The 11,785-nt window shown below is 42.5% G+C and overlaps 1 protein-coding gene across 1 annotated transcript; it reads left to right on the top strand.

The window, feature by feature from the left end:
- The first annotated feature begins 281 nt into the window (after positions 1–281).
- gxylt1b (glucoside xylosyltransferase 1b) lies at positions 282–10,865 on the top strand. Its single transcript, XM_028954810.1, has 7 exons — positions 282–502; positions 4,660–4,855; positions 5,108–5,239; positions 5,434–5,685; positions 7,776–7,899; positions 9,610–9,782; positions 10,303–10,865. The coding sequence occupies exons 1-7, from the start codon at positions 327–329 to the stop codon at positions 10,462–10,464; spliced, it is 1,215 nt and encodes a 404-aa protein (XP_028810643.1). The 5' UTR covers positions 282–326; the 3' UTR covers positions 10,465–10,865.
- Positions 10,866–11,785: the final 920 nt, after the last annotated feature.

The raw sequence follows: 11,785 nt of genomic DNA, 5'->3' as shown, positions 1-11,785 counted from the left end.
AGAAGGTTGCTGGTTCAAATCCTGATCCACCAAGGTGCCATTGAGGTGCCACTGAGCAAAAGCACCGTCCCCACACACTGCTCCCCGGGCGCCTGTCATGGCTGCCCACTGTTCACTCAGGGTGATGGGATAAATGCAGAGGACAAATTTCACTGTGTGCACCGTGTGCTGTGCTGCTGTGTATCACATGTGACAATGTTGAGTTTTTGATGAAAACTGAAGCAACGCAAGTAAACACCCCCCCCCCTCTCCAGGGAAGGAACGCCCCTTTTGATGAGATGGGGGAGGGGCCTGTGTTCGTTCCAGACGCGGGAGCGCGCACCGGAATGCGCCGCTATGGCCGCGCGCTGCTGCTGTGCGCGCTGCTCGCGCTCTGCTCGGCGCTGTACGGTTACCGCAAACTAACGTGCAGCGGCGGCGGCGGGGACGCGAGGACTCCGGCTTTCTCACGACCCGCGTCCGCGCCGGGGCCGGATATGGCAGCAGGGCCGCGCCATCCGAGGTGAGAGTCGGTTTATTCGGTGCTTTTTTTTGCCTAAACGGTTAAAACAACAACAAAATAAAGACAACAACAACAAAAAAATAATATATGAAAAATATATTTAAATGCGTGTGAAGTTTGGGGGGTTAAAAAGTTTGCGGGTTTTTTGTTCCCGACCTGGCAACCCACGCGTGGGAATCTCGTCGACTCTTAAGATATGATAGGTCAGGGCGGAGTACTGTTAACGTCCCCATCAGCCGTGAAAATGTGAACTTATTTGTAGCCATTCCGATTGAGCACATTTGAGCAAAAGCACAAGGTAAAAAAAAAAAAAAAAAACTCCAAACCAAACTCCAACACCAAAGCGATCAGTGGCGTTTTTTTGTTTTCGCGACTTGGCAACCAATGTGTGCTAACGCGAGCAGTTCAGTGTGGCTGGTGATAGGTTTTGGTAAAATCTTACAAATTAATGCAGCTATTGCATTATTATTATTATTTAAAGTAACCTACCAGTTCTCAGGCTGTGCGATTCTCTGGATTAATGTGGTGTCGGTGACTAAAACCACGGAAATGTGTGACTGTTGTATAATTAGTGAAAATAATAAGTCCCCTTGTTGGAAAAGATCAGATAAGCTGAGCACTCAAACCAGTTCAAGTGTGGGTCTGATCAATTCTGACATTTAAAATGCACTAGCCTATGACTCGAGCCAGAAGACAACAGAGTCACTGGTTCAAACCCCACTTACTGCCATTGTGTCCCCGAGCAAAACACTTAACCCTGAGTGTCTCCTGGGGGAGGACTGTCCCTGTAACTACTGATTGTAAGTTTCTCTGGATAAGGGCGCCAGAAAAGTAAATAACTGTATTGAAGACATAACTGTTTGAAGAGCTCATGAGATTAGTTGCTCCTGGAGGCTGAGGATCACAATGCATCACTTTTGTTGTTGTTGTTTTTATGTTATGTAAAATTTTCATTTTTTTATTTTCTACACAAAACACCCCATAATGACAAGTGAGAGTTTACTGGAGGGTTTGGCAAATTTGTTGAAGTTCCCAATAAGCGTAGTGGCCTCAATCATTTGCAAGTGGAAGAAGTTCAAAAATCACCAGGATTCTTCCTACAACTGAGCCGCATCCTAAACTAAGTGATCAGGGGAGAAGAGCCTTAGTCAGGGAGGTGACCAAGAACACGATTGTAACTGTAAGAGCTCCAGAGGTCCCCTGTGGACAGAAGAGAACCTTCTGGAAGGACGACCATCTCTGCGGCAATCCACCAATCAGGCCTGTATGGTAGAGTGGCCAGATGGAAGTCACTCCTTCATTTACATTTACAGCATTTATCAGACGCCCTTATCCAGAGGGACTTACAATCAGTAGTTACAGGGACAGTCCCCCCCTGGAGCAACTTAGGGTTAAGTGTCTTGCTCAGGGACACGATGGTAGTAAGTGGGATTTGAACCTGGGTCTTCTGGTTCATAGGCGAGTGTGTTACCCATTTACATTTATTGAATTTGGCAGACGCCCTTATCCAGAGCGACTTACAACGTGCTTTCAAGTTACCATCGAAGAAGTGATCAGTTCTAGTTCATTAGGACCCTCAACTATGAATACAATTGTATTCACTCTTGTTGTAGATTCTATACAGAAGTCAGACAATAAGAACGTTACAAGTTAATCTAAATATTCTCTAAAGAGGAAGGTCTTGAGCTGCCGTTTGAAGGTGCTCAGTGACTGAGCTGTTCTGACCTCGAGGGGAAGTTCATTCCACCACCGAGGGGCCAAGACGGAGAAGAGTCTAGAAGAGTGTTTCCCTTTTTCCTTCAGAGATGGAGGGACCAGGCAAGCAGTACTGGAGGCTCGGAGTATACGAGGTGCAGTGCGAGGTGTAATAAGGGCTGTGAGGTAGGATGGTGCTACTCCATGTTTGGCTTTGTAGGCCAGCATCAGTATTTTGAATCTGATGCGTGCAGCTACTGGGAGCCAGTGGAGGGAACGTAGCAGAAGGGTGGTGTGGGGTGGTGTGGAAGAACCCACTAGGCGACTACCACCCTGCTTAGTAAAAGGCACAGGGCAGCCCGCCTGGAGTTTGCCAAAAGACACATGAAGGTCTCTCAGACCATGAGAAACAAAATTCTCTGATTGAACTCTTTGGTATGAATGCCAAGTGTCACATTTGGATGAAAGTCATCACCAGGCCAATACCATCCCTACAGTGAAGCATGGTGGTGGCGGCATCATGCTGTGGGGATGTTTCAGCTGCAGGAACTGGGAGACTAGTCAGGATTGAGGGAAAGATGACTGCAGTAATGTACAGAGACATCCTGGATGAAAACTAAATTGGATTTAACTCAGGGTTCATTTTTAACACACAGCCAAGATATCAAATGTGTGGCTTCAGGACAACTCTCTGAATGTCCTTGAATGGCCCAGCCAGAGTTCAGACTTGAAACCAATTGAACATGGCTGTACACTGACACTATCCATCCACCCTGAGGGAGCTTGAGAGGTGCTGCAAAGAGGAATGGGTGAAACTCACCAAGGATAGGTGTGCCAAGCTCATAGCATCATATTTATAAAAAGACTTGAGGCTGCAATTGCTGCCAATGGTGCATCGACAACGAAGGCTGTGAAAACAAATTTACATGTGACTTCTTATTTATTTATTTATTTTTAAAATAAATTTGCCAAAACCTCAAATAAGCTTTTTTTTCACATTGTCATTATGTTGTGTAAAAAATTATCCATTTTGGAATAAAGCTGTAACATAACTCAATGTGGAAAAAGTCTTGTGCATTCTGTCCTCTAATTCTGGGCGTTTTTAAACACCTTTCCGGATGATAAGTCACACGTACATGTTTGCAGCAAGGTCACGTCTCCTTCCTCTCAGCATTTTAAATGCATTTTCTTTGCTTGCGGCCCATCATCTATCACAGGACCAGGACCACGCCCACCGTCAGAACACACGTGCAGATTGTCAGAACTTAATTTTATTTATTTATTTATTTATTTTTAATTGGAGTAGCGTTCCTCACTAGGACTTTGGCATGAACAACCCTGGGTAATCCAGTGCTGACGAGAGGAGGATGGTGTTTCTGGGAGGTTTCCTTTGCCGCTGTCACCTTTGGCTGCCCACTAGGGGCCTTGTTCCAATGTGCATTGTAAAAAGCACGATACAAATACAATCTGCGATATTTAAGAACGCTTCCCGTAATCAGTAGAGTCGTATCCATACACCCCTAGATACTGAATCCACAGAGGTGGGCTCTGCGTCCCGCCCTGCGCCCAGTCCTCTGGGACAGGCTCTGGCAGCCGTTACCCTGAGTAATGGAAAGTGAGTGAGAGAGAGATCCAAATCTAGTCCTTTTTTCCCTCCTATTCTCCCTGGAAGTTAATATGGAAATAATTACTGACTTTGAATGGGCATTCAAGACTTCAGATGCTGGACAATGAGCAGTACTTGGACTCTGAAGGCCATAAGTTGAACAACCCTGATCTACAGTGCTAGAACAATTGTCTACAAGTTTGCAAAGTCCCTCCTTGATTGGATTGAATGAAAGCACCAAATCCTTGTTGCAGATGTGAAGAAGGGTCGAAGATGTGAGGCTGAAGCTCAGATGATGCTCAAATGACTCAGAGAGATGTACAACCGGAAATGCTTTAGAGTGCTAACCTCAAAAGAAAAGAGTCATGGTGTAACCTGAAACAGGCAATTCAAACCAGATATCCCCAAAATAAGAACGGAGCGAAACGGTTTTGTGATGAGGAACACAATACCTCCCAACCACCGTGAGGCAACTGCAGAAAGTGGTTTTGCATGCATTTTTTCTGTCATTTCCATTAATCAGGAGCCCTTATCCAGAGCGACTTACAATCAGTAGTTACAGGGACAGTCCCCCCCCTGGAGCAACTTAGGGTTAAGTGTCTTGTTCAGGGACACAATTGTAGTAAGTGGGGTTTGAACCTGTTACTGTGGTCTTCTGGTTTATTGGCATGTGTTACCCTCCAGACTTCTTTCATGTCATGTTTATGAAAATGTGAATCTTTTGATGGTTTATACTCCATAGCTTCATAATTAATTAAGTCTCCTGCTGGTGTACATGCTGTATTTTCAGTGTTTTTATTTTATGTATATTGTAAATTGTACAGTTTTACGTGACTTTATCTTATTGTTCATTAAGGACCGCGGCAGGAAGGTCTGAAATGGCACAGACTCCGATGAAGGGAGAAGAGCCCATGCACCTGGCAGTGGTGGCCTGTGGGGACCGACAGAATGAGACCATCACCATGCTCAAGTCTGCTGTCCTGCTGAGCGGCAAAGCCATGAAATTCCACATATTTGCAGAGGACGAGCTGCATCACGGCTTTAAGGAAGCTGTGAGTTCAACCTGGCCATGCAGCAATTGATCAAATACCACAGACTACCCCTTTACGCAGTCTTTGTTGATCACGTGATGTGTAAAATTTATTTAAATATATTTCAAGGGCCAGAATTGTTTTTAAGGAATGTGACACTCTGCTGGCCATGTGTGAGCACCTCACCAGGTTCACGTGGATATTTTATCCACACATTTGCTGTCAAATAGACCTGTGAGCATATATAGTTTTACATCTAATTTCTGTCCTCAGCTGGATGCCTGGCCAAGCCTGTACCGGTCAAAGTTCAACTATACCGTGTACCCAATAACGTTCCCCGGCGACCATGAGGGTGACTGGAAAAAATTATTCAAGCCCTGTGCATCCCAGAGACTGTTCCTTCCAGTAAGATGTTGTAGTTTTGGTCCTTAATTCTCTGGAAGAAGCATTTTAGTACATGTTCCATTAATGCTTGATCATAATATGTTTTATATTGATTATAGATAATCACATATATATATATATATATTTTGTTTTTTATTTGGCCAAAGAAAGCCTTGTAACTAGCTAACCCCTCTACCTGCTCCCTGATTTTGCAGATAATACTGAAGGATGTGGACTCGCTGCTGTATGTAGACACCGATATTCTGTTCCTCCAGCCAGTGGAGGATATGTGGGCTATGCTGTCCCAGTTTAATGGCACCCAGCTGGCTGCCATGGCACCAGAGCATGAGGAACCACGAATTGCTTGGTACAACCGGTTTGCTCGACACCCGTTCTATGGTACAACGGGAGTCAACTCTGGAGTGATGCTTATGAATCTGAGCAGGATTAAAGAGGCACATTTCAAGGTGAGATGCTGTCTTATACTTTTGACTATAAGAAATCATTTAGAACATGAACTATGGGTGATGGTTAAAAGCAGAGGACACATTTCGTTGTGTCACCATGTGCTCTGCTGCAGTGTTTCACAATGACAATCACTTAAATTTTACTTTAACCCATCACCCTTAGTGAGCAGTGGGCAGGCATGAAATGCGCCTGGGTAGCAGTGTGTGGGGACCTTACCTTGCTCAAAGGGACCTCGGTGGCATCTTGGCGGTTTCACAACCTTTCAGTTACAAATCCGCTTCCTTTCCTGCTTGGCCACTACTGCTTCGCACTAGAGGATTAGTGGTTCAGAAATAGGTTAATTTGTGTGGATTGAATTACAGGCTGAACCTGTTCTTTTCTTGACTAGCTGTAATTCCTGAACTGACCAGAAGAGGTCAGTATCAGACTACAAACATATTTGGCCACACTCCAAAAAACATCACTCTTCAAAGGAATGTACACTAGAAATTATTTTTAAAGTATAACAATATAACAAATCTCAATATTATTGAACTTTAGTGGAATTAGTAGACTAGAAAAAAATATATAAAAATATACACTGCTCAACAAAAATAAGACATACTAGATCTGAATTAATGAAATAATCTTAAGTACCGTTCATTACATAGTTGAATGTACTGACAACAAAAACACACAAAAATGTCAATGGAAATCAAATTTATCAACCCATGGAGGTCTGGATTTGCAGTCACTTTGATGTAATGTCCTTAAAACAATATGAGGCTCAGTAGTGCATGTGGCCTCCACTTGCCTGTATGACCTCCCTACAATGCCTGGGCATGCTCCTGATGAGGTGGCGTATGGTCTCCTGAGGGATCTCCTCCCAGACCTGGACTAAAGCATCCACCAACTCCTGGACAGTCTGTGGTGCAACAGGTAGTAGCCTAGTGGGTAGCACACTCACCTATGAACCAGAAGACCCAGGTTCAAATCCCGCTTACTACCATTGTGTCCCTGAGCAAGACACTTAACCCTAAAATAGCTCCAGGGTGACTGTCCCTGTAACTGATTGTAAGTCGCTCTGGATAAGGGCGTCTGATAAATGCCCTAAATGTAAACATGGCGTTGGTGGATGGAGCGAGACATGATGTCCCAGATGTGCTCAATTGGATTCAGGTCTGGGGAATGTGAAGGCCAGTCCATACCATCAATGCCTTCGTCTTGCAGGAACTGCTGACACAATCCAGCCACATGAGGTCTAGCATTGTCTTGCATTAGGAGGAACCCAGGGCCAACCACACCAGCAAATGGTCTCACAAGGGGTCTGAGGATCTCATCTCGGTACCTAATGGCAGTCAGGCTACCTCTGGCAAACACAGAAGTAGGCAGCCGTCCCAATAATTGCCACTCCACACTAGGGATGTCACGATTAAGAGGTTTCACGATTAACCGCGATTTAAAACGGCATGGTTAATTAATCGTAAAGGCCGAGACCGAGCTGGTGTTTAATATAATATAAACTGATAGATCTGAAGCAAGCACTCCAGACAAAAGAGCACTCCAACCCTATAGCCTTTGAATATGTTTATTTAAATAATATGTAAGCTTACATTTAATTCTAAAGAAAGACTGTTTATTTTTGTTTTATCTATAATGCATCACTGTTTACATTATTATTTATGTTCCAAAAGGCAGTACCCATTTGTTTATGTTCCATTTATGCACAGTATTGTTTGTTTATGGTTTTTGTCGTTTTGTCTTTTTTTTTTTTTAAAGACAGCAGTAAATAAAAAGTAAAAACCTCTAAATAATGTGATTGTCTACATTGTAAAATAATCGTGAAACCGTGATTATTTCCCAGACGATAATCGTGCCATCAAAATCTATAATCGTGACATCCCTACTCCACACCATTACTCACATCTCCCCTCACCTCCCTCAACTCAAGTACTGCCCCTTCCATATCAGTATGGAATGTTTTTCTACCTATTGAGATCTTATGTGTGTTCCTTTAACTTTTTTGAGTAGTGTACTAAATTATTGTATTTTTCATACATTAAGCTCATTATACATATGTCTGATGCAACTTTTGATGTTGGTCCCACAGAATGACATGACTACAGTGGGCTTGAGGTGGGAGGAGCTTCTTATGCCGCTGCTCCAGAAATACAAGCTGAACATCACCTGGGGGGATCAGGACCTTATTAATATAATTTTTCACTTCAACCCCGGTAAGAGTCCATAAATGTTCATTTACTTCACCATAATGGATTTTTTTTTCTTTCTGGTCATTCAACACTAGACCTCTGTCCCTTCAAGGTTGGACATCATGGACCACTGCTGGATATGTAGCATAGCATTCATGTCATTAATATGTACAGCCACAGCTAAAAAAAAAAAAAATATTTCAGAGTAATATTCATATATTATATAAATGTATTACACAAACAGTGAAATATGCCTTTGTTTCTAGGCATTTTGAATATTAATTGTGGCTTACAGATATTGAATACAGCGTGGTGTGGCATGGAGGTGATCAACCTGGGGCATTGCTGAGGTGTTATGGAAGCCCCATGCTTTAATAGCGGTCTCATGGTCATCTGCAATCTTTGGTCTGGTTGTGTCACTCATCTGGGTTCAGGTCAGGCCAGTTTACTGGCCAGTAACACCATGGTCATTCTGCTAGCTTTTGGTACCTTTGGCAGCATGGACAGGTTTAATTTGTATTTCCATAAAGCTTGTCAGCAGAAGGAAGTGCTCTAAAATGCCCTGGTAGCTGGTTGCGTTGACTGTGGAGCAACAACAGCAAATGACATGGCATCCCAAATGATCACTGACTGTGGAAACGTCTCACTGGACTTCCAGCAACGTGGATTATGTGCCTCCTCACTCTTCCTCCAGACTCTGGGATCTTTATTTCCAAATGGCATGCAATCTGAAAAGAACCCAGTTCTTTTTCTCCTCAACCCAGGTAAGACACTTCTCCAGGTCAGGGGTGGATTGACATGAGGAAGGCGCCATTTGTAGCCCATGTCTAGACATTCTTAAATGGATTTTACATGACCATCTTCTCAAGGCTGTGGATATCCCTGTTGCTTATGCAATTTTTCCTTCAACTCAACTTTATATGGAACTTTATATGCTTGGAGTCAGCACTCTGTGGACAACCAGCTTCTTTACCGATGATCTCTTGTGGCTCACCCACAATGACTTTCTTCTGGATATCCGTCAAGTCAGCAGTCCTCCCCATGATTGTCACCCACTGACCCAGATTAATAGACCATTTAAAGGCTCAGGAAACCATTGCCGGTGTTTTGAGTTAATTCGCTGATTGAGCTGTGACGCTGTGAGTTTTTTCACAATATTATACTTTTTCGAGACACTGAATTATCTGTAAGCCATAATCATCAAAATAACAAAAAATAAATGTGTGGAATATTTCACTCTGTGTAATAAATCTACATGTCGTGGGTAGGGCGTGTGGGTGAGGCAGGAGGGCTGGGTGCAGCTGGATGTGGCCACTTGAAGAGATGGGAAGGGAGGGGGAATGAGAGTGGGAGCTCTCTAAGAAGGGGAGCAGTCCAGGGGGCCAAGTAAAGTCAGTTTTTACCATGGCGTACCGGTACCGGAATTGGGCAGGCGATAGATGGATCATTTGGTAATGATTTCGTCCTTTTAAAAATAATTTAAAATCGTCCTATCATGACTGTATCACAGAGAACTGTCCTTTAGTTATTGCAGATTCCTCAATAAGTTCCATAAATTGAGTATTTCGTGTGTTGCAGGATTCATGCCTCTTTAATAAATGTTCCACATTGTATGAGCCAGCTGTTCGTATTTCATAATTATTTCGCTTTGACTTTTCCTTTCTGAATACAGTTTAAAGTCCTGCTTTCAGGAAGAGTTGACTCCTTTATTTTTGTGTCGTGTTCTTGTTCCAGAGAAGTTGTTCGTGTTTCCTTGCCACTGGAACTTCCGCCCAGACCACTGCATTTACGGCAGCAACTGCAGCCCGGCCAAGCAGCAAGGCGTGTTCATTCTCCATGGCAACAGGGGTGTTTATCACGACAGCAGGCAGCCAGCCTTCCGGGCCATTTACGAAGCGGTCCGAAAGGTAAAATTAAAGCCTGTCCAGAGTGCTTCTTGTACTACTTTAGTACTTTATTTGGTTTCTCATGGCATGAACAAATATGCAAATAAGACGGAATAGGGCTTCTCTCCAGAGGTTTTGACAGTTGCTAATAAAGCCTTTCACCAGGGTAAAAGCAAGGCAGTAAAAGTTTTAGTGCTGATTGTACATTCGGAGCCTTTGTGGACTGCACTCCATCATCCTCCCAAAATCAATACAAGGACGGTAAATGGGGGTTTTATGAGTGGTGATGTGCACGCTGGCAGAATCACGCAACCACGTGTCAAATTCGGTGTTAAAAACACTAATTCCTTCCGATTTCCTGCGTGTGCTGTAAATGGGCTTTTATTATCGGACAGAGCAGGCGGGGCAGCTGTGATACTTTATGTCCTTGACACCTTCACAGCGGCTGGGTGAAGAATCAAAATGTTGAAAATAGTCATTTGATTTTCAGGTTAATGGCAAAAATTTGAGAGAACTTCACGTTTTGTTTTTATGTCAACAGTTTCCTTTTGGCGCAGATCTAGTAAGTTCCCTGTTGCATCCACTGGAGGTGCAACTGAACCAGACCACTCACACCTACTGTGGCAAAGTCCATCATCTGTTCACTGAGAAACTGGGGCCGAACCTGAGGGCCATCCAAAAAACAAGAGTCCAAGGAAGCTGATGCCAACAGGACATCTTGGAAGAAAGAAGCTGGACTGAAATAAAGTAATGTCTTTGCTGTGGGGAAAATTTATATTCCAGGCTCATCTTAGCATGGACTTTATTCCATACACGCAATACTCTACAGCATCCATTATTCTGAAGCAAAAGTGTGCTCTTGCATTGTTTTTAATATGTATTTCAAAGTGTTTGGGCCCACCACTTGAGACTGCAAAGACAGTGTCTAGAGTCCTTTTGGCAGTGACCATACAAACCAGGCACATCTTACAATAGATGTTTCTTTAGATGTGGACGATTTGCACAGTCACAGGTTCTGCAAGGTTGTATGGGCAGCGTCCAACAAAGCATCTGACAGACAGAGTAACATATTAATAAAAACATATTAAATAAGATTGAATGCAACACGTTGTGAAGAGCTTTTTTCAAGTTCATATGTGAAGTCTGAATATACCAGTTCCAACTGCTTAATAAACCTGTTGTGGATTGTTTTTTACAATTCATTATTAAACTAAACAATATGTGAAAATATCATTTTTTAAAAGCTTCTATTGAACATGTAAAATGTTCATATCTAGATATTTGCCTCTTATGTCATGAGGACCTTGAAAAAATGTCTAATATTGCTGTACTTTTTTTTTTTACATTGCTGCCTACAGATTCTGTAATGAAGTATGTGAAAGTTTTTAGTTAGCGTCATTCTAAACACATTTTTGTTTGTGTGTCTTTATTTTATAAAGATAAAATGTACTTATTTTTAATTCAGGTGTAGCTTTATTAATGATTTAGTTTTTAATCTTGTTTTTTTTTTTTTTTTATTCATTGATTTCTTTGATCCCCCTCATCAAGTTGTGTACTGACTTTTGTTCATGTACATACACACAGTGTATTTTACATTAAAATGGTTTGTGTATTTCAGGGAAAGCATCCTGTAGTCATATTAACCGCAGATCTAGAATGTGCACCGATGTAAATAGCGTAGCCAAAGGGAAGTGTAACAGAAACTTCTGAACACTAGGTGTCGCACCATGATTTTTCATTATTATTACTAGTAGAATTTTAGGGAACTTTGAAAACCAGTCACTGAAGCTGTGTAACACAATGGCAATTTTTGGAATAAAGTTTGTTACAGTGAAGTCTGATGTATAAATTCTCGTTAGTGGTGCAATGTTCCATCTCATTACTGTTAATGAAACTGTAACAGTCCATTTCCTTTGAGGAAATGTTCATAATCTTCCAGATGGAGCATTTTATTTTTATTCTCTCTCTCGCTCTTTATCATCTATATATGTGTGTGTGTGTGTGTGTGTGTGTATATATATATA

The sequence above is a fragment of the Denticeps clupeoides genome, chromosome 15 (assembly GCF_900700375.1).
Source record: "Denticeps clupeoides chromosome 15, fDenClu1.1, whole genome shotgun sequence".
Taxonomy (NCBI): Eukaryota; Metazoa; Chordata; class Actinopteri; order Clupeiformes; family Denticipitidae; genus Denticeps; species Denticeps clupeoides.
Note: the sequence above shows the minus strand (reverse complement) of the source record. Positions and strands in the feature narration are given on the sequence as shown.

Excerpts from the sequence above, each read along its gene's own strand:
- gxylt1b (XM_028954810.1), top strand. The coding sequence starts at position 327 with ATGCGCCGCTATGGCCGCGCGCTGCTGCTGTGCGCGCTGCTCGCGCTC. Across the intron at positions 5,240-5,433 it reads CCCAGAGACTGTTCCTTCCA|ATAATACTGAAGGATGTGGA; the intron begins GTAAGATGTTGT and ends CTGATTTTGCAG. Across the intron at positions 7,900-9,609 it reads AATTTTTCACTTCAACCCCG|AGAAGTTGTTCGTGTTTCCT; the intron begins GTAAGAGTCCAT and ends TTCTTGTTCCAG.